This window comes from Equus quagga, chromosome 6 (assembly GCF_021613505.1).
Source record: "Equus quagga isolate Etosha38 chromosome 6, UCLA_HA_Equagga_1.0, whole genome shotgun sequence".
In the NCBI taxonomy this organism is placed as follows: domain Eukaryota; kingdom Metazoa; phylum Chordata; class Mammalia; order Perissodactyla; family Equidae; genus Equus; species Equus quagga.
This window is the reverse complement of record NC_060272.1, coordinates 62,370,939-62,394,320: the sequence shown is the minus strand read 5'-3', so window position 1 is coordinate 62,394,320 and position 23,382 is coordinate 62,370,939. Positions and strand designations below refer to the sequence as shown.

Below are 23,382 nucleotides of genomic sequence, written 5' to 3'. Positions count from 1 at the left end.
TGAAAGCAATTTGTGGCTTTCATAACATTTTACTCCTAAATATTTCAGCCTGCATCTCTGAAAAATAATTTAAGTAAATCCCATGTAAGTGGCTGAGATGGGCACATGTTCACATGTGCCAATCAAGCATCTTGAATTTTTGTCTCAGGCAGGAACGTGCTTTGTTATGGTCTGGAGAGAGGCCTCTAAAGTTGGAAGGACCTGGGCAGCCACCAAATTCAGCTAATGGCAGTGCCACTTCTGTGCATCTAAATCCTGACTGCACCACTTACCAGCTCTGTGGCCTGGGGCAAGTGGCTTACCAGTTCTGATGATGATGGCAGTGATGATAATGATAATAACAATAATAACAACAGCAGCAAATACTTACTAGAACTTGCGTACCAGGATTTATTATTCAAGATCCTATCCCTATGAGTTACGTCCCCAAAATGGCGACTTAGGTCATTCCTATCTTCACTCTCCCTCACAAGAAGGACAACTAACAATTATTCATAGACAAGATACCACTGAGAAAATCCTGAAACACAGGGATGAGGCTGACATACTCCTCGGCACCACAGAGACCAAGACACACTGCATTAGAAGGGCAAGAGAAGCGGCTATATGCTGACAGCATTGCCTCTCCTCCGGGCCAGCACACCACCACAAGGAGAGGTCTCCCCTGAGCCTCTGGTTCCTCCAGCAGGAAAAGAGAGCCCAGGGTGAACATCCAGCTCCCCTAGCATTGTGGATCACTTCTTGGGAGCCCCTATTCCAGTCTTGCCTCATGAGGATCACAGGAGAATCTGTGGGGCCTGACCACTGGGTATCTGTGACAGAGAAGGTGGGAGGGGCTTGCAACAACAAGTCCTTGGATCTTGGCGGACATAGTTCCTACCTACAGCACCCAAGTAGTAGTTCCAACCAGCAGCTCTGCTCATCTGCAGAGCCAAGATGGTGGTGCAGTCTGACCAGAGAACTTGGCAAGGTACAGGTCTGCCTGATTCAGGACCTCAAACGAAGAGCCTTCACAGCTCTGGAGCCTGGTCTGACCTCTGGTTCAGGAAGGGAAATTGAGTCATAGCCCCATCCACTGCTGAGTATAGCTCCTAGCCCTGCGCAACCATAAAGACAGGCCAGAACACCTGGAAGCTGCATAGCCCAGCAATGCTTGAGAATAGTCTCCAGTAGGCAGAGCTGATTATCTGCAGGGCAAAATCAGTGTCACCGTTTGGCCAGGGAATTTGGGTTGTGGGTCAGCTTGAGTCAAGATCACAAACAAAGAGCCTTGCTGAGCTTGGAGCCAGTTCTTTGCTCCACCCAGGCAGCGGAGTTAATTCATAGCCCTGCTCACTGCTGAGTGGAGCTCCGGGCCCCACCCTACCAAAAAGTCTTCCAGAACACCTGGGAAGTTGTTTGGAGTCAGCTCTCCAATTCTGTCCAGGAAGGGGAGCAAATTCCTAGCTCTGCCCACTGCTGAGGGTAGCTTCGGGCCCTGCTCAACCCTGAAGCCTGAGCTGAGCTCCTGGGAAATGGCTCGGTCCAGCAGCACTTGAGCAGAAAGCCCAGCTAGCAGCTCTGCCTGTCTGCAGAGACAAGTTGGGAACCCCATTTGGCAGAAAGTTTGGTGCACGGGTCTGCCTGATTAGCTCCCAAAGAAGAGTTGTGTCAGCCTTGGGGCATGCTCTGCATGCCCATCACTCCATCCCCCACCCCGTGGGCAGGGAAGCTAACCTGTAGCCCTGCCCCGTGCTGAAACAGCCTCCAACTCTGCTAACCAGGAAACCCAACCAGAGCTCCTGGGAATCTCAGAAGCCCACCCTGCAGCCCTGATCACAGTGGCACTTGAGAGGAGAACCTGACCAGTGGCCCTGCATCTGCCGAGCCAAGATGGTGGCCTCATCTGTCCAGGATGCTTTGTGTGTAGGTCTGTCTAATTTGATTCCCAAACAACGAGCCTTGCCAGCCCTGGGGCCTGTTTTGCAGTGCCAACCATGCAGGGAAAGTAATAGCCCACCTAAAGCTGAAGACAGCCACTAGTCCGACCCAACCTGGAAACCTAACCAGAGCTCCTAGAAATCTGTGTAGCCCATCTTGCAACCCTGATATAGCAGCACTGAGTGGATAACTGGCCAGCATCCACCCATCTGCAGAGCTAGGGTGGTGGCCCATCAGGCCAGGAAATGTGATGGATAGTTCTGCCTAATTTGACCCCCAAACAAGAGCCTTGGGGTGCCCTGCTTGGGCAGGAAAACTAATTTGTTGCCCTACCTACTGCTGAATACAGTATTCAGTCTGTCTGACCAGGGGACCTAAATAGAGGATATGAAAAGCTGTGTAGCCCATCCTACAGTCCTCCTTACAGAGGCATGGCACAGCGCTTTCCTGTCTGCAGAGCAAAACTGGTAACCCCATCTGACCAGGATATTTAGTGCACAGTCTAGCTTGATTTGGGTCCCCAAACAATGAGCAATGTAGGCCTTGGGGCCTGTTCTGCTGCCTTGCCAGAGCAAGGAAGCTAATTCATAGCCCTGCCTACTGCAGAGTATAATACCCAGTCCTGACCATTTAGAAAGCCTGACAAGAGAACCCAGACAACTGTGGAGCCCATCCTCTGGCCTTGCTTGGTCAGGGAACCAAGCCAACAGTCCTAACCAATGTTCTCAGCCAGTGGCAGCCCTCCTGTGACCTCAGAGGCTGGGCAGTGGCCTTGTCCAAAGATAGACCCTGATAGCAAGCCCCACTGGCACAAGTAGGTTACCAGCTGACATGTCCAACAAGGTGAGCAGACTGATGAAGAGTTGTCTCTGCCAAAATGAACCTGCAAAGTCTGGAAAAGAGACTGCTTACTTGAATGCACAGATACCAATGTAAGGAATCAAGGATCACAAAAAATCAGGTAAACGTGACATTACCAAAGGAAACTAATACAGTCATATGCTGCATAATGACATTTCAGTCAACAACAAACTGCATATATGATGGTGGTCCCATAAGATTAGTAACATATAGTTTAAGTGTGTAGTAGGCTATACCATCTAGGTTTGTGTAAGTACATCTATGATGCTCTCACAACAATGAAATTCCTAATGATGCATTTCTCAGAATGTATCCCCATCGTTAAGGAACACATGACTGTAAAGCTCCAATAACTGACCCTAAAGAAATGGAGATCTATGAACTGTCAAAGTATTCAGAATAATCCTCTTTAAAAAGTTTAATGAACTACAAGAATACATAGACAGACAACTAAAAAAAATTAGAAAAATAATGCATAAACAAAATAAGAAGTTCCACAAAGAAATAGAAATCATCAGAAACAAAAACAGCCCAGAAACCTTGAGCTGAGAAACATGAGTGAACTGAAGAATTCAATAGACAGCTTCAAAAGCAGACTTGACCATGCAGAAAAAAGAATCAATGATCTAGCAGACAGAACATTTGAAATTACTCAGTCAGGGAAGCAAAAAAAAGAATGAAAAATAGTGAAGAAAGTCTAAGAGACTTACAGAACACAATCAAAAGAAACAATATCCACATTATGGGAATTCCAGAAAGAGATGAGAAAGAGAAAGGGACAGAAAATATATTTAAAGCAATAATGGTTGAAAACTTCCCAAACCTGTGGAGAGAAATGGACACCCAGATCCATGAAGCCCAAAAGACCTGAGATAGGTTGAACCTGAGCAGGGCTACACCAAGACACATTATAATGAAAATGTCAAAAGTCAAAGATAAAGAATTCTGAAAATAGCAAGAAAGAAGAGACAAGTTACATACAAGGTAACTGCCATAAGATTACCAGCAGGTTTCTCAACAGAAACTTTTCAGGCTAGGAGAGAATAGGATGATATATACAAAATACTGAAAGAAAGAAACTGTCAACTAAGAATTCTATATCCAGCAAAGCTGTCCTTCAGAAATGAAGAAGAGATAAAGACTTTCCCAAAGAAACAAAAACTGAGGGGATTTATTAGCACTAGACTTGCCTTACAAGAAATGCTAAAGAGAATTATTTGAGTGGAAGTAAAAGGAAGATATTTAATATCATAAAAACATAAGAGAGTGTGAAATTTAGTAGTAATGGTAAATACATAGTCCGTTAGATTTTGTAATATGGCAATGGTGCATAATTCACTTATGACTCTAGTTTAAAAGTTAAAAAGCAAATGTAGTAAAAATAACCACAGGGCTGGCCTGGCAGCATAGTCATTCAGTTCATGCACTCTGCTTTGGCAGCCCAGGGTTTGTGGGTTTGGATGCCTGGTGTGGACCTACACACTGTTCATTAGGCCAGGCTGTGGCAGCATCCCACATATAAAAAAAAGAGGAAGAATGGCACAGATGTTAGCTCAGAGACAATCTTCCTCAAGCAAAAAGAGGAAGATTGGCAGCAGATGTTAGCTTAGGGCCAATCCTCCTCACCAAAAACACCCCCAAAATACCCCATAACTACAGTAATATGTTAATGTGGTACACAATATAAAAAATATGCAAAGTGTAACATCAAAAATCGAAAGTGTGAGGGGGAGAAGTAAAAGTATAAAGCTTAGGAATGCTATTGAAGTGAAGCTGTTATCAGTTTAAAATAGAGTGTGTCATAATTTTAAGATATTTTACGTGAGCCTCATGGTAACCACAAGGAAAAACCTTGTGGTAATTACACAAAAAGAACACAATAAAGAAGTCAAGGCATTCTGATACCAAAAGACATCAAAACACAAAAAACGACAGCAGGAAAAGAAGTAAGGAACAATGGGATCTACAAAACAGCCAGAAAAGATTAACAAAAATGGCAAGATTAAGTCCTTACCTCTCAGTAATGACTTTAAATGTAAATGAGTTATATTCTCCCATCAAAAGACATAGAATGGCTGAAAGGAAAAAAAAAAAAAAAACAAACAAAAAAACAAGACCCAATGTTTTGGATCTACAAGAAACCAACTTTAGCCTTACAAGAAACTGACTTTAGCTTTAAAGACACACATAGACTGAGAGTAAAATGATGGAAAGAAAATATTTCAAACAAATGGTAACCAAAAAGAGCAGAGATTGCTATACTTGGATCAGACAAAATAGACTTTAAATTAAAAATGGTAGGATGATACAAAGAAGGTGATTATATAATGATAAAGGAGTCAATCATTCAAGAAGATATAACAACTTTAAATATTTATGTTCTCAACATTGGAGCATCTAAATATATAAAGCAAAAGCTAACAGAGCTAAAAGGAGAAATAAATACCAATAAATAATAGTTGGGGTCTTTAGTAAAACACTCTCAGCAATGGATTGATCATCCAGAGAATCAGTCAGGAAACAGTGGATTTGAACAATACTATAGGCCAAATGGACCCAACAGACATACACAGAACATTTTATCTGACAACAGCAGAACACATGTTCTTCTCAAGCACACATGGAGCATATCCTAGGATAGACCATATGTTAGGCCACAAAACAAGTCTCAGCAAATTCAAGACTGAAATCATACCACATATCTTCTATGACCACACAGTATGAAACTAGAAATCAAAACAGGAGGGAAACTGGAAAACACACAAATACATGAAAATTAAACAACAGTTTCCTGAACAACCAAAGGATCAAAGAAGAAATTAAAGGAGAAATCAAAAAGTACCTTTGACAAAATAAAATGGAAACACAGCATCCCAAAACTGATGGAATTCAGCAAAAACATTTCTAAGACAGAAGTTCATAACAATAAGCACCTACATAAACAACAAGAAAGAGATCAAAAAAAAAAAAAAAAGATCAAATAAACGACCTAAATCTTTGCCTCAAGGAACCAGAAAAAGAACAAACTAAGCCCAAATTTAGCTAAGGGAAAGAAAGAATAAAGATTAGAGCAGAAATAAATGAAATACAAAACAGGCAAACATTAGAAAAGATTAACAAAACTAAGAGTTGATTCCTTAAAAATATAAACAAAATTGAAAAATCTTTAGCTAAACAAACCAAGGATAAAAGAGAGAGGACTCAGATAAACAAAATTATTAATGAAAGAGGAGACATTACATCTGATGTTACAGAAATACACAGGATAAACAGCTACTACAACTATACACCAACAAACTGGACAATGTAGAAGAAATGGAAAAATTCTTAGAAACATACAACTTACCAAGCCCGAATCACAAAGAAATAGAAAATCTGAGCAGACTAATTACTGGAAAGGAGATCACACCAGTAATCCAAAATCTCCCAACAAAGAAAACCCCAGGAGCAGGTGGCTTCATTGGTAAATTTTACCAAAGTTTTCAAGAAGAATTAATGCCAATCCTTCTCAAACTCTTCCAAAAAATTAAAGAGGAGGGAACACTTCCAAACTCATTTTACAAGCCCAGGATTACCCTGATACCAAAGCCAGAAAAGGACACTACAAGAAAAGAAAACCACAGGCCAATATCCCTGATGAATAGAGATGCAAAAATTCTGAATAAAATAGTAGCAAAATGAATTCAGCAGCACATTAAAAGGATCATTCACCATGATCAAGTGAGATTTACTCCTGGGATGCAAGGATGGTTCAACATAGGCAAATTAATAAATGTGATATATCACATTAATAGAATGAAAGAAAAAATCATACGATCATCTCAAAAGATGCAGAAAATCATTTGACAAAATGATACAAATTCTTAACAAATTAGGTTAGAGGGAAAGTACCTCAACATAATAAAGGCTATAAATGACAAGTCCACAGCTAACATCACACTCAATGGTGAAAGGTTGAAAGCTTTTCTTCTAAGATCAAGAACAAGTCCGTGGTGCCCACTCTCACCACTCCTATTCAACAGAGTACTGGAAGTTCTAGCCAGAGCAATCAGGCAGTAAAAAGATAAAGTAATCAGCATTGGAAAGGAAGAAGCAAAATGGTCTGTATTTGCAGATGACATGATTTTATATATAGAAAATCCTAAAAATGCCACCAAAAAACTGTTAGATCTAATCAATAAATTCAGTAAAGTTGCAGGATACAAAATTAACATACAAAAATCAATAGCATTTCTATATACTAAAAACAAGTTATCTGAAAAAGAAATAAAGAAAACAATCCCACTTACAATAGCACGAAAAACAATAAAAACACTTAGGAATAAATTTAACCAAGGAGGTGAATGTTCTCTACACTAAAAACTACAAGACATTGATGAAAGCAATTGAAGACACAAATAGATGGAAAGGCACCCCAGGTTAACAAATTGGAAGAATATTGTTAAAATGTCCATACTATCCAAAGATATCTATAGATTCAATGTAATCCCTATTAAGATTGCAATGGCATTTTTCACAGAAGTAGAAAAAACAGTCCTAAAATCTATATGGAACCACAAAAGACCTCGAATATCCAAAGCAATCTTGAGAAAGAAGAACAAAGCTGGAGGCATCACATTTCTTGATTTCAAGCTATATCATAAAGCTATAGTAATCAAAACCATATGGTACTGGCATAAAAACACACACATAGATCAATGGGACACACTTGAGAGTCCAGAAATAAACTCATGCATATACAGTCAACTAATATTTGACAAGGGAGTCAAGAATACTCACTGGAGAAAGTCTCTTCAATAAATGGTGCTTAGAAAATTGGATAGTCACAAGTAAAAGAATGAAACTAGACCCCTATCTTATACTACTCAGAGAAGTACCTTGAAATGGATTAAAGACTTAAATGTAAGAGTGGAAACCATAAAACTTCTAGAAGAAAACATAGGAAAAAAGCTCCTTGACATGGATCTTGGTAATGATTTTTTGGATAAGACACCTAAAGCACAAGCCACAAAATAAAAAATCAACAAGTGGAACTACATCAAGCTGAAGAGTTTCTCCACAGCTAAATAAGTGTTCAAGAAAATGCGATGACAACCTAAGAAATGGGAGAAAATATTTGTAAACCATATGTCTGATAAGAGGTTCATATCCAAAATATATAAATAACTCATACAACTCAATAGCAAAGTAGCAAATAACCCAACTTAAAAATGGGCAAAGGAACTGAATAGACATTTTTCCGAAGAAGATATATGAATGGCCAACAGATATATGTAAAGGTGCTCCGCATCACTAGTCATTGGGAAATGCAAATCAAAACCACAGTGAGATATGACCTCACGCCTGTTAAAATGGCTATCAGCAAAAAGACAAGAGGATGTGGATGAAAAAGAGGTGAGGATGTGGACAAAAGGGAACCTTCATGCACTGTTGGTGGGAATGTAAATTGATGCAGCCACCACGGAAAACAGTGTGGAAATTCCTCAAAAAATTAAAAATAGCACTACCCTATGATCCAGCAATTTCACTTCTGGTACTTATCTGAAGGAAACAAAATCACTGTGTTGATGAGATGTCTGCATGATCACAGCTACATTGTTTACAACAGCCAAGACATGGAAACAACCTAAGTGTCCATCAATGGATAAAGAAGTTGTGGTATACACACACACACACACACACACAAAGAGGAATACTATTTAGCCACTAAAAGGAAAGAAATTCTGCCATTTGCAACAACATGTATGGACCTCAAGGGCATTATGCTAAATGAAATGTTAGACAGAGAAAGATAAATAATGTATCATCTCACTTATACGTGGAATCCAAAAACCAAACAAAATAAACTCATAGATACAGAGAACAGATTGATGGTTACCAGAGGTGGGGGCTGGGGGTGTGTGTGGGAATTGGATGAAATTGGTCAAAAGGTACAAACTTCCGGTTATAAGATAAATACATACTAAGGACGTAATGTACCACATGATGACTATAGTTGACACTGCTATATGGTATATTTGAATGTTGTTAAGAAAGCAAATCCAAAGAGTTCTCTTCATAAGGAAAAAAAATTCCTTTTTTTTTGGTAAATACATGAGATGACGGATGTTAACTAAACTTATTATAGTAATCATTTCACAATTTATGTAAGTCAAGTCATTATGCTGTACAACTTATACAGTGTTGTATGTCAATTATATCTCAATAAAACTGGAAAAAATAAAAAATAAATAAATCTTTTCCCTATATTTTAATCACTTCATCCCATAACCAACTTGGCTTTACATTGCGTCAACTTAGCTACACGGGAACTATGTTTCCCGGATTCCCTTCCCCATATGATTCTGTTAAAGGTTAGTCACAAGAGAAATGAGCTTGGGATGTGAGGTGGAAATGAAGCAGCAGCCATTTTTCATGCTCTGAAGTTTGGAGCAGGGTGCCAGGCACTGTGGCGGCTTGCACACGCTGTCCCACCTTGTGGGCACGATGCTGCCTCAGGCCTGCAGCTCCTCCAGCTCCCACTAGAGTTCAATTTTCAGCTTCTCCTGGCCCTGAGCATGTGCATTTTAGGTCCATGACAAAGGGTGACAGCTTCTCTTCAGGTCACCATACCTCATGAAGTTGCAGTGGTGACAGACCTGGGTTCCAGTTTGTCCTCATGGGTTCCAGAATGTCCTTGATCTCCTTGACTTCCCATCAGCTTTTTCTCCAGACTGTTGGCCTAGCTGACCTGGGAGATCTTAGGTCCAACACCAGGGCCACAACCTTCTCTGCGAGCTCCCAATTCTGTGTGTGGTCCTTATGCTAGATCACTCATAGGCCTCTCTGAGGGATCCCTGGCTGATACAGCAGTCCTCCAAGGTACTTTTATTATCCTCATTTGACAGATAAAGAAACTGAGGCACAGAGATGGAAAGTAACTTGCCCAGGGTCATAGAGCTAGTATCTGGAAGAGACGGCATACAAACGCAAACCTTGGCTCAGAGGCCAAACTTGTGATCATCATTTTTCTAACATGCAAATAGTAAAAATGATTCTTACCTTTTGAGGTTTAAAGATAATATATATATAACATGTCTGGACTACGAGAGATGTAGATATATATATGCTTAATAAGTGGAAGCCATTGCTATGGAAGATAATACAGTGTATACAATTTTAAAGCTCTATCCAGTATCAGTTAAGAGACATCTTAAAGCACGGGCCACTGAACCCATTGACACAGGCGGACTGACATGCTGGGGGAGGGAGTTCAGGTCGTGAGGATTGAGCCCCTGAGGATGCCGGAAAAGGAGTTGGCTTGGGTTCTGAGGGACCCTATGAGAACAGGAAGATGCACAATTGGCAGGGAAAGAGGGCACCTCATGGGTCCCAGAGTGGTTGCTCCCATCCTGTCACTATAAGGTTTTATTTATGCCATTTCTAATTTATTTCCTCTTCCGAACTCTTTGATAAATAGCAATCATAGGCATTACAACATTGTTTCAGAGCAAAGAGGACAGCAGCTCTGGCCTAAAGACATCAATAGTTATGTAATGGTTACATCAATGGTTAAAGTCATCAGTCACCCTTGACCTTATCCATGGATACACGAAAAACATTTCTGCATCTTCCAAAAGTCATGGTGGAAAACCATCCATTGTTATCTTGAATGATTCTTGTAAAAGGAACCTACTGAGATTTAGCACCCAGAAAAGTTTGTGTTTTCAGAGCTGGATTTTTTTTTTTTGATCAAACAATCAAAACTGTGATTCTCTTTCTGTTTTGGCTTCCAGGAAATTCACACTTAATCCCCAATTCCTTTCTCTCTGCCCTTTTCTCTATGCTTTCTGATCTCTTAATCAGGACAACTATCCTGCAACATATATGTTGTCTTAAAATATTTTTAGAAGGTAATATATAATTTATAAATGTCAAATACAGACATTAAAAAGTATTGAAGAAGTAAAATAATAAAACTAAACAGCATTATACAATATTCTCAGTAAGTAGAAGTGAAATGAGGGATACTGCTGACTTGCTTCCTTCCCAAAGAGGATTGGAGATACCTGCATGCCCAGGTGGAATACTATGCTTTTCTAACCAGGTTCCCCCCTACTTATAAGTCACTGAGTCTGAAACCCATTTAGAAAAGGGTCACTTGGCTAAGTGAGAGTCCCACCATAAGACATCATGGAGATGTTGCTTCATCGCTTGTTAATCATGGTCACTCGTCAGCCAGGGGATACACGATGCCCTTGTATTTGGCAGGGCAAGGACTAGTGAAGAGGCATCTAGGGGGCAGGGAGGTGGGCAAAGATGCAGTGAGGTCTACGTGGCAGGGAGGTGGGCAAAGAGGCTGAGAGCATTTAGGTCTTCTTGGGGCAGAGCAGGACTGTCAAACCTGGCTGCTTCCTCCTGTGCTGCAAAATGCACACAGAGAAAGTGCTCTCTGCCTGATCTGGAGTCACATTTGGTCTCCTGGGAGCAGGGTTGGCATTGTGGACACAGGCCAACTTCAGCTTTCAGCAGCAGATGGACGGAGCACCCTGCGGTCCAAGCCTGGAGGTTGTCCAGGCTCTGCCTCCTGCTGCTTCTTGCCCTCTCCATGACCAAGGCCCTTCACTCCCTCCTGCCTCCCTTGACGGCCCACCGTTTACCCTCCCCACCCTTGGTCCACACAGCAAAGGGAGAGGTCACAGCCAGAGGCCACTCAGTGGGAAACGTTAGGGCTCGTGCCTGAGGGCCTGCAGACTTCCTGGCTCCCGCCCCCTACAGCAGGGGCTAGAGTGGGTCCAGGAGCCTTCGCCCTTCCCCGTGGCCTGGGTGGATGGTTCTAAACTTCTGAGGCTGGTTGGTGTGTGCAGTGTGGGGCTATTTTTTTTAAAGCAGGTGTTTACTGAGAGCCTGCTGTCAGCAGGCACTGTGACAGTGACATTGGTACATATTAAGTGGATCCTCACACATGTCCCCTTCTAAACCACCTCGGGAAGAAAGCGGCTCTTTTGAGGTGACAAAAATCCAAACTAGTGAGACCCAGACTTTGGATGGCAAAGCTGTATCTGAGTACGGAGAGGGAGACACAGACTCCCTTTGCACAAAGTTCCAGAGGCCCAGGGGCTTGTTCTCTCAGCATGAAGCCAAGAATCGGGGGAAGTTCCTTTAAGTCAAAGTGCTGTCCAATCTTCCATTTGGGTGGCTGTGGGGTGGTAGCGGGAAAGAGAAAACTAACCAAAAGGTCTGAAGCCCTTTAGCAAAAGGCACTTCTCTTACATTGTTTGGAACAAGTGAGAAAGAAAAAGTGAAAAAAAAATTTTTTTAAAAAAAGCTGATACATATAGCTTATATGCCAAAAAAAACCCAAAAAACAAAACAAAACAAAAAACCCAGAAGAAAATGTCCCAAAATGCTCTGTTACAGTAGTAGTAATAGAGTGATAATTTTAAAAAGTCTCTAATTTCCAAAACATTTTGGGCAATTTGGTTTTATTACTTTCTAATAAAAATATAATAAAAATAAAAATATGAAAACATCATAGGATGGCTAATTGGAAGGTAACAAAAAATATATTAACATGGGAAGAAAATTCCCTGGAAATTAAAGTACGTTTTTTGGCCTGGTGTTTTAAGGTTGGGCCAACCTGACAGCTGTCAGGCCCCCAGTAGAATAGGATTCAGTCTAGATCTGTGGGATGAAGAGCCCAAACTTCCAACTGCTGGCTCCCAGAAGACACCTGCTATGCTCTTCTTGTTTTCCCCGGCCCTGGAGGGAGGCGCCCCTCCAGAGCACCCAGTGCACCCCATTTTGCTGTACCACGGGTGGCACAGGTCATACTCCATGGAATGGTCTGGAACCGCTGTGAACTTGGAGCTTAGGGACGTTCTTGTTTATCTTTGTCCATCTCCAGTACCATGTCTGGCTGAGAGGAGATATTCAAAGCGTTTGCTGACTCGAACAGCTCCCCAAAGCGCTGGACTGTCCATTTCTGCTGCCACTGACTCACAGGCCTGCAAGGGACCGGCCCTGCCTGCTGGGAGCCGCCTGCCACACGCAGAAATTGCAGAACTTTCTTCCAGATCAGCCACCAAACCTGACTCCTTCAGAAGCAGAGCCATGGACAGACCAAACTAAATAAGCTACGTGAGACAGGCTGGCCAAGGGGGAAAGAAAACATGCTTAAAATTCCTCCTTTCCTTCCTCTGCCTCGAAGCTCTCCCTCCAAGTCCTGCCAAGGCCTATAATCATAGTTCACTTCTTCTTCTTTTTTTCCTCCAAAAGAAAATCACTGTTCCCTCCAGGCCTGAAGAGCTATGATGTCACTTATACATCTGTAGGAATATCAAACCCAGACGATGCTCTGGGAAATTATTTTCTAGGGGTGACTTTCAACCACCCTAAATAATCTTCACAGGTAAAATAGCCCAGTGCAGGCAATGTGGTTGACTGAAAACAGCGATTTTCCTCAGAGTCTGGACAAGGAGCCACAATCCCTGGGCAAGTGTAGCCAGCTGGTATGCCCAGTGGCCTCCTGTTCGTGTGGTGTCTTCCTGCCTCCACATGTGGATGCCCTGCCCCGTGGGTCACTGCACCGCTGCCCCGAGAATATCAGAGACCAGGGGAGGAGGGACGAGCTCACGTCTGCTGAGCAGCTGCTGTGCATCGGACATCAGGCTTAGGGCTGGGAACAGGATAAAAACAGTTTTAGGAAGCTCTGCTCACCCTCCAGACTCCTCTTGCACCTTGTATTCTTTTTTTCTTTTAATTGAGATATAATTGACATACAACATTATATTAGTTTCAGGTATTCCACATGATTCAATGTATGTACCTGTTGCAAAATGATCACCACAATACAGCGACTTGTACTCTTGATGTTGCATCCCGAGCCTGCTACTACTAAGTACAATTATAATATACTTTAAAAAGTGACTGTGCCCCAGGCGGTGGTAACCAGATATGGGGAGACCTGCCTTAGAACATCCTATGCCTGGGAAGCGGGCACAGAGGGTGCTACCAGCAGCAGCACCTGGGAGCCGGTTAGAAATGCAGCATCTCAGGCCCCACCCTGGACCTCCTGGATCAGAGGGTCTGGCACAGGCCCCAGGAATCTGTGATCTTCATGCCTGCTGAAGTCCGAGAAGCACTAGTACAGAGAACGCGCAGGCCCCTACTGGGATGCTTGGGAAAGGACGGGGAGCGGCACAGGCACCGTGGGTTCATGCGTCAAATGCGCCTAAGTCCGCTCCCAGTCCCATCTGCTGTTGGTAGACAAGGAGTGGCAGCTGCCTGGCCTCAGTCTCAGGGTGTGTATCTGCAGGGAGGTTATGAAGGGTCCCCAGCTGGCAGAAGTGCTCAGACGGCTAAGTAAGGTATTAGAGGACGCTTAGCCCAGACTGCGGCACCTACTAAGCAAGCTATGAAGATGCATTGTCACATCATTATTATTTCTTGGGTCAATTCTTCCCCGCAGAAGCTTATACCAAGGCAAGAAGCTGACAACTAGAGACGGTCTGTCCCTGTTTCTGAAGGAGAGACGCCAAGCCTGGAGGGTGGACCATTGTCGTGTGTGTCTTCTGGCCTCCTCAGAGACACTGGCTGAGCCTCCCCTTACTCTTGGAGCCTCCCCTGGGAGAAGGAGGGCCTCTCCCATGGCCGGATGGAGGGGAGAAGGGCTCCCATCAGCATGGCCACTGTTCCCTGCATGGAAGAGAAGCTGGCCCACGGGGCCTCCAGCCTGGTTCAGGCAGGGAGAGGCCATGGGAGGCCACTAACACCTCCTTTTTGCCCTATTCCCTGGAGTCCTGCTTAGTCAGTAAGAAGACACCATGGCCCAAGGAGTCCTCCCTCCAGGTACCTCCTGTCCCCGTCTCCTCCTCTGGGCTCTTGTCACTCTATGTCCCCTGTCACCAACCACCCCCTAACCACCATGCCGAGCCTTTCCACTGCTCACTCTGCCTCTAGTGGGCATGCTCACAATAGCCCAAAGTCTCCCTCCTCTCTCCCCTCCTGCCTACCTTTCCTTCTTTCCTTCCTTTATTCATTCAAACACTGAGTCTAACATGCTGACACTCTCAGAGGCACTAGGGACACAGCAGTGGGCAAAACAGATGAAGTCCCCGCCTTGAGGTCCCTGTGTTCCAGTGGGGGAGACAGACGAACCTATGATTCAGTTCACACACAGCACATTCAAAAGTGACGGTGCTCCGGAGAAAGAGAAAGCTGGGCAGAGAGGACAGCTGCTAGCGTGTCCATGTGAGAGAACCGGAGAGGGAGAGTGTTTCTCCCAGGGTGGCCAGGGCAGTCCCTGCTAATGAGGGGACCCTAGCAGACACCTGAGGGAGGCGAGGGAGCGAGCCATGTGGCCAGCTGCGGGGTGTCCCAGGCAGAGGGGCGCTCCAGGCAGAGGGGCAGAGCGGGCCCAGGGATCTGATTCTGAAGGATCAACAACGAGGCCAGGGTGGCTGGGGCCGCTTGAGGGGAGCAGAGGCGAGCAGAAGAACAGAACAGCGAGTCACATTGGGCCCTGCTGGCCACTGTGGGGTGGGATGGACAGCCCTGGGGGTTCTGAGCAGAGGAGTCACATAGTGTGACATGTTTTAAATGTTAGGGGGAACTAACTGTAAAGAGGTGAGGGCAGAAATAAGGTGACTGGTTGGGAGGCTGGTCAAGAGGAAACGCCAATGGCTCCAAGCCCGTGGTGGCAGCGGCAGTGATGAGAAGGAGTTCGATTCTGCCTGTATTTTGGAGGTGGAGTACACAGGGTCTCCTGAAAGAGGAGGCCTCAGAATGATGCTGGCATTTTTGGCCTAAGCAACTGAAGAACTGCTTGCCCTTTCCTGAGTTGGTTTCTCACCAAACACCTCTCTACCCTCAGGATGGCAGCTCGGAGCCCTGGCCACTGGCTGGCCTGGCAGCCCTGCCCACGTCTTTGTGCCTGTTGCTGCCCTGGGCCTCCCCAGGACCCCCTGGACCCACACTCACCCTCAGCTCAGCTCAGCTCTGCTCAGGCATCTGTTTTTCCAAGAAGCCTTTCATGACCATCTGCCCCCTGCCGGCCAGCATCAACCAATCCACTCTGTGTAATAGCAGCTACTGTTTACTGAGTCCTGTCCGGGGGCACTTCAAAGACATTCTTTCTAAATGTCTGAGTAACTCTGCAGGTAAGAATTAGTCTCCTAAATTTTCAGATTGGGAAATGAAGTTTCAGCAAGTCAAATACTGTATGATTCCACTTATATGAGGTCCCTAAAGGAGTCAAACTCATAGAGACAGAAAGCAGGATGGTGGCTGCCAGGGGCTGGGGGAGGGGAGAACGAGGAGTCAGTGTTTAATGGGGACCGAGTTTCAGTTTTGCAAGATGAAAAGAGTTCCAGAGATGGATGGTGGCGATGGTTGCACAACAATATGAATGTACTTAATGCCACTGAACTGCATACTTAAAAATGGTTAAGATGGTAAATTTTATTAGGTGAATTTTATCACACTTAAATCACAATTTTTTTAAAGTCTCTGGAGCCCACTCAGTCTCACAATTACATCCTTATCAGCATCCGTCTTCCTGTGCCCACAGCGCCAACGTCTCCGGTATTGTACGATTGATTGTCTAGTCAATCTCCTTGCTGTATGAAGACAAATAAACTAGCTGATCTGAATGAAATCTTAAAAGCTCTCCAGTGAAGACAATCCCAGAGACTGAGCCTGGCAACTCTTACAATCGGTCACAATTCTTCGTGTCAGGAGTTCTTGTCTTTTATCTCTTACTTAAAACCTTTTGTTTAAGCTAATTTCCTCTTCGGCCCTATGAGGACGCAAAGAACAGCTGGTGACCATCCTCCATGGAAGAGGTCTTCCAAAGGCTTAGACACCACTGCTAAAGTGCCTCACTACTTTGAAGACATGGAGCAACCTGCTTTCAAAATTTTCCAGCCTAAAATTACAGCCACATTCTGTTTGTGGAATTGAGCTTTGGGTCCTCAACTATGCCTTTGTCTGTGTGTTTGGCTGGATCCCAAATCACTTTTTTTTTTTTGAGGAAGATTTGCCCTGAGCTAACATCTACCGCCAATCCTCTTCTTTTTTCTGAGGAAGACTGTCCCTGAGCTAACATCTGTGCTCATCTTCCCCCACTTTCTATGTGGGACTCCTGCCACAGCATGGCTTGACAAGCGGTGCGTAGGTCCACAACTGGGATCCGAACCGGCGAACCCCAGGCAGCTGAAGCGGAATCTGTAAACTTAATTGCTGCACCACCGGCCCGGCCCCCAAATCACTTCTTAAAGAGAGTTTTGGCTCTGCCCATGGCACTGCCATGGCAGGCCTCCAAAGGAGGCAGGTGACCTTCCGCCAGGCCTGTGCCCTTGTCAGCTCCCTAAGAAGACGCCAACACATAACCCAGCTGAGTCACAGTGTTTCTGACTCTGTCCTTTACCAGCTACATGCAATAGGTGTACTCCAGGCACTTGGCTTAAATAAAAAAGCCAAGCTCGGGGCCAGCCCAGTGGTGTAGCAGTTAAGTTCATGCGTTCTGCTTCAGCGGCCTGGGGTTCGCAGGTTCAGGTCCGAGGCATGGACCTACACACGGCTTATCAAGCCATGCTATGGCAGGCATCCCACATACAAAAAGTAGAGGAATATGGGCACAGATGTTAGCTCAGGGCCAATCTTCCTCAGCAGAAAGAGGAGGATTGGCAGTGGATGTTAGCTCAGGGCTAATCTTTCTCAAAAAAAAAAAAAAGAAAAAAATCAAGCTCACTGTCACTCACTATCAAAAGCTTGGCTGAGAGAAACAAATTTTGGGAGCTATCTAAAAGTGTATCCCTCCCTCTGGGATTAAGCCAAGGCCCCAGGAGCTGCAGGTGGGGACTACCCTGTTTTGCCCAGCCTCCCTCCGGTCTAATATAGCCATATTCCCAACTTGCTTGACTAGGTACTTCTTCCCCTCTTTTGTGCAATACAGAGGAATTGATATGTCCATTTAAGGGAAGGGGTCCCAGGAGCTGAGGAGGAGAGGTCTTCTCTTCTGCTTCTGTCTCTGTTCTGTTTCTTCATCTGTGTGCAGCTTACACAAATGCTCAATCTGTGAAAATGCATTCAGCTGTATATTTATGACCTGTGCACTTTTCTGTATGTATACTATTCTTCAATAAAAAGTAAAGACAAACACACAGAGAGAACCTTTCATCTTCAAAGTACAATGTTATGTTAGTTCTAGGGGATGTGGAAAGATTCATAAACACAGGCCTTGACTCCAGAAAGCTATAGGTTAGTACCATCAAGCATTAATGCCAATTTCTAGGGTGCATTTTCCAGAGGTATCTTGGGCAACTTCTGATGCTAGCAACTCCCCATCCACGTGCCTTCCTGCCTTTCCCCTTGAAGCAGGCAATGCCAAGAAAGAAGAGGGATGAGTTTCACGAGGAGGAGGTCTTTCTTTCCATCTTATCAGATCTTAGGAAAAACCATTTCCAAATTCTTATTAAGAGGCTCGGTAGCTCCCAGAAAAAACCCCTCAGTGTTTTTCCTCCAGAGGAATTAAATGGGAGGAGGAAGTTTCTGAAATACGGAATGTTAAGTCAATGGGGCAGGATGAGAAAATAAAATGCAATCTATATGTTAAGAAAGCAACTGAAAACTACCCAACCAAGATATCCTTCAGTGTATAATGCCACTCACCTGAACAAAACCACTTATATGAAAAATTGCAGTTGGAAATGGAACTTGGGAAACACATTGCTAAATAAAAAGGTGCGGATAAAAAGGCGTTCTCTCAATCACGCCTCTCCCCCCATGACCTACCTATCCTAATTGTGCTAAAGACTGAAACTGAAAAGTGACTTAAAGAGATGGGCAGGTCCGTCTCACGCTAGAGTGCAAGGTGGCTTTCTGCAGTGATGCAGCAACAGCAGCCTGTTCAGATAGCCATAATCAAGGACTACGAGGGGGCCGTTAGTCATTTCTACCCATATTCACTTAACTCCTCAGCATATTACTATTTGGAACAAAGGCTTCATTCCTGAGACGCAAGACACAAATCTTTCTTCTTACTCTTTTCACACTTTGATGCTCTAACTTCAAAAGCCTGCACCTGTACAGATTTTATAACCATTTAAACATGTGGATCTTCTTTGAAATATTCTTTCAATGGTTCCTTTGAGCAGAGCCCAGGCCGAGCTTTCATACTTTATTCTTTCATTTACGTTATTATAGTGATCAAGCGAAAAAAATATTCTAATTACTGCAAAAAGGAAGCAGTCCTTTTGGAAACAATCACATTCATTTTAGTCTTTTAGGATAAACAGAATCCTTTCATTAACTTTTACTTATGCAACTGCATCACGTTTTGCATAAAGAATTGGCAGTCTTCAAACAGAAAAAATTTTTCTCACATTTCAAAAGGGATTAAAGAGCAAATGCTAGCTAGCATTCAGTTCACTGAATAATAAAGCAATATTATTTAGTTTCTAATCTGCACAGTTCTAAGGGAAATCTGAAAATTATCTATGTCCTATAAATAGTAAGTATCTTAAGGTGACCTTTCTGACTTGAGCGATGTGGCTTGGCTGTAGTTTTAACCAGTTATCTGACATGTGCCAAATCCTCACTTCATTTTGTGGTATGTGGATTACAGTTCTGATGTTTAATGCCCAAACCAACAAAACTATGAAACTTTACCTGCGATTCAAGTAGCTACAATCACCACCTTTCAAGATAATGTCCCCTAATTTGCTATCAACTTTCTCCTTTCAGGTAGCCATACATGAAATGCCAGAGATGCCAGAGATGCCAGAGGCAGAGGCTTTTCAGAAAAACAAGGTCCTGTATGGTTGGAACTGGATTACCTGTCAATCCCAGAAAGCCAGGGGTGGAAAGCAGTCATCAGGTAGGGCCAGGTGTAGGATGTTTTAAACCTAGGTGCTCAATTTTGAATTCTAGAGTCTAATTAATAATCTCTAAAGAGTTTTGGACAATCACTGGAAGGAATGGAGGAGAAAGGGCTCTGGTAATTGAGGGAAGGCATTAACCAAGGGAAAGGACAGGGCAGTTCGCTGCATCCATTTCCTCAAATGAATTCACTCACACCTTCCCACACTTAATGAGACCAGAGCTCCAAAGGCATTGCTTACTCCTTAAAACGTTTAGGACAGTCATTTTTCAAGTGACTACTGAATTTTAACAACTTACTGCCCAGCAGTAGAAGAGGGGATGGGTAGAAGATGAGGTGGCATCCGAGGGAAGAAGAGAACAGATACCTTCTCTACTGAATGTCAACATATTTCACAATTTTCATAGATGGGTTTTCCTGCAGTTCCTCTGCGGGAGTCAAGAATACATTGGTAAAACCTCCCTAAGTGTGAGGGAGCAGATTCAGGAATCTTTAATATCAAGTTCCCCGGGATATAAGCTCATCTGAAATCCCCAGGAGCCCTGAGCATTTAGTGGATGCTCACCCACAGGTGGGTGAAGAGACACCCAGGGGAACCGGCAGTTGCTTGCCTGAGCTCAGCACATGGCCGTAACAGTAGAGTGAAAAGAACCAACGGAAAGAGCCTGTCATGCTTCTCTTGCGTTTAGTAGAGTATGGATGCCCTGACCTAGTCTAAGAGCCAGAGGGTCACTGATCTCTCCTTTGTCTTAATTCATTGCTCTGTCACAGGTATTAATTTAGGGTTTCTGGCAGAGCCAACTAACTTGTTTCTCTGTTGCCCCAAACAGAGACACACACACAGACTTCCCCCAAGGTACCTGCAGAAGGATCTTGTTCCCGTCGTGGTCCTCTGTCTGCCAGCGCCCCTCACTGATGGGGCTGCAGGGGTTGGGCAGGAGAGGCACCAGCTGACCGATGTCCTTGACTCGGAACTCCAGCACGGAGGAGTCGGTGGGGACTGGGGTCTGGTCACTGGGCAGTCTTTTCAGGGAGAACTGGATGTCCACATCCAGATTGGAGAAAATGGGGAAGATGCAGAAGTCCGTTTTCCTCTGACTGGGGCTCCGCCTGAGGATCAGCTCGTAGAACTTGAGGATGTCGGCGTAGTTGTCGTGGCGACAGTAGATGGTGAAGCGCACGATTTCCCTGCCGTAGTGCACGGGCCGGATGGCCCACAGCGGGGTCCCGGGGGCCAGCGTGAAGAAGTCCTGGCTGCAGGGCAGGTAGGGCAGGAACCTGCCGGGCACGCGCTCCGTGTGGTGGTGGCGCCAGGGCGGCCGCTGCAGCGTGCGGTGCAGCTGCAGGATCTGCTCCTCGCCGTACTCCTCCTGCAGGAAGAGAACCACCGCCAGCGCCGGCTGTGCCACCTTGGGGAGCTTCCTGCGCCGCCGGGATGCCCTCCTTTCAGAGACCCTGAACAGCTGCAGATCTGGGTGGATCCAAGCCAAGACCTTGTCGATGGCCTCCTGCAGGGGCTGGGACTCCCCTGGGTCTGCGATTATGTGGATGCTAACCAGGAAAGGGTCCTGTGCCTCCTCCACAGAAAGCTCACCTGGGAACACACACACAGACAGAAACCGTGGCTATTTCATTAAGGTATCCTGTGATGACATGCAAGGCCTGGGCAGGAAGACATGCTAAATTCTAACTGAACTGACTTCATGATCGTTATGATTTTATGATCTCAAGTTCACATGCAGAAACTACCATTGCAGCACCACAGCAACAAAAAACTAAAGAACTATTGCTACGAATGGTTCCCAAGGTGGGCAGCGTTAGGAAAACCATGGTGCTGTACTTTATCAGGTTGAGTGTACTTTCTATTAGACTCCAGAAAGCCAAGCCTCCATTGATCTGGAAGGGATAACAGGCCCATCAGAGAAGATGCTGTAGCATCAAGTGTACACTATTTATAATTTCCTGAAGCCTCACACCATGAATGTGCCCTGTCCCACTGCACTCCCCTGGTTTGCTTATTTCATTGGTTTTTTCTGTTCATTCATTTAACAAACATTTATGAAATCCTTTCTTCATGCCCTGTGCTAGGCACGTCCTGTAACTGACAGCTCAAGCTCTGGCTGGAGGCCAACAGTGTCCTTATGGTGGGACGCCTGGTCCTGATCATCTCGTTGCTGGAAACAAAGGGAAGAACAACGCTGGGCACAGTGTTCTTGCTGTCAGGGCTTACTGGTTAGGGCTTAACTGTGGTTAGGGGTGGGGGACGTATGGGGGGACCATTACTACCCATGTAATGCTGCCTTTTGGGCCTCTCCCCAGGCCAGGTCCACTCAGAAGCCTATGCATCCTAAATGGGTCAGTTACCCTCCTTATGTCTTCTGCCAGACCATCTGGAAGCATAGAATTCCAAGTGTGAAGTTGACTGTTTAAGTTGGCAACACTTTCCCATGGGGTGAACAGTTTGCTGGCCACCCTGGCATATTTCTAATTCAGAAATATTCAGCATATTTCATCAGATAACTTCATGAAGGCTTGTTCTTTTTAAAAGATGGCTCTATTTGCATTTAGATAAGTTTTACGACTCATCCAAGGGAAATCAAGAAATCTTTAAGTCTATTGTGGCTTGGGGGACTAGATCCATCTGGAATCTAGACCTGTCTTCACACACGTACCTCACCATGACCACTAGGGTGTTAGGCATAGAGTGATCCTGAGCTCAATAACGTTTGAGAAGTGTGATATGCTTTTAAGAACCATAACCTCGATCAGCTCACAGGATGAAAGGTAATTTTTTTATTGTAGGTGAACAAGACATTCCAAGTGGGCTTACAGGTACATTTCATCATATGCATCTTTAATAACATGATTTTAATTTTGTTGGATCAAAAGCTCTCTGAATTTTCACCCTCTGTTAGATATCTCACTTGGGAATAGTTAGTTCAGTTTATTGTTGTCTTCTTTCTCATTTACTCATTCATTCATATATTTTTTGGAGCAATCAGTGGATACCAGGACTGGGACAAGGAAGCGGGTACTACTGAATACTATGGGAGTCTGTTTACATAGCCTCTGGCATGAATGTTGCTCCCTTCGAGTTGTACAGTGCATGACCTGCCCAACCACAGGCAGTAGCCCTCTACAGAAACCATAAGCCACAAATGAGAACTTCATGATTTAGTTGGGAAACACAGACATGAAAAATTGAAATTCAATCTGATATATGCCTATAGGAAATACAGTAGAGTAGCATCTCAGGAAGGAGTTGGATTGTAAAGTCACCATGAGGTAAAAATTACCTGTAGATAATATTACCACTGAAAGCCCCTTAAATTTCCAGTGTAGTACTGAAGGTACTGACCTGCAACAAGACAACGTGGCCAGACAGACGTCCCTTTGGTTGAGCACCAGATGAAATAACAGGCTTGTTGCATGACTTGTGTTATGAAAGAATAGTCTTGTATCATTAAGCATGAGACCCACCCCCCACCCCCCACCAAGCAGGCTGTACCTTTTACTCTACAAGAGGTTTCTGGGAGCTCAAGAGTCTTCTGGAACCTAAGGATGACTACAGTAACAGCAAAGTCAAGTCTCAGTACCCCCATGATCATACAGCAGAGTGGTGGGTGGAATTATTTAAACTCCCTCTCTCCCTCCCTCCTTCTGGCTGAGCATGTATTCCCGAATTTGTATGAGCTAAATATGAGCATTATGCAATTCCAATTTACTACCACACGACAAAG

The 23,382-nt window shown here is 44.3% G+C and overlaps 1 protein-coding gene across 3 annotated transcripts in view; it reads right to left on the bottom strand.

Annotated features, from left to right (window-relative positions):
* The window catches only part of FAM124A (family with sequence similarity 124 member A), an 87,964-nt gene that overhangs the window by 38,190 nt on the left and 26,392 nt on the right, over positions 1–23,382 (bottom strand). For 2 of the 3 annotated variants that reach the window (XM_046665020.1, XM_046665019.1), the window contains exon 3: positions 20,503–21,236. In XM_046665020.1, the coding sequence (XP_046520976.1) occupies positions 20,503–21,236 (734 nt within the window). Of the gene's footprint in view, positions 1–17,520; positions 17,837–20,502; positions 21,237–23,382 lie in introns of those variants that run through there. The other variant, XM_046665021.1, reaches the window with a different exon arrangement.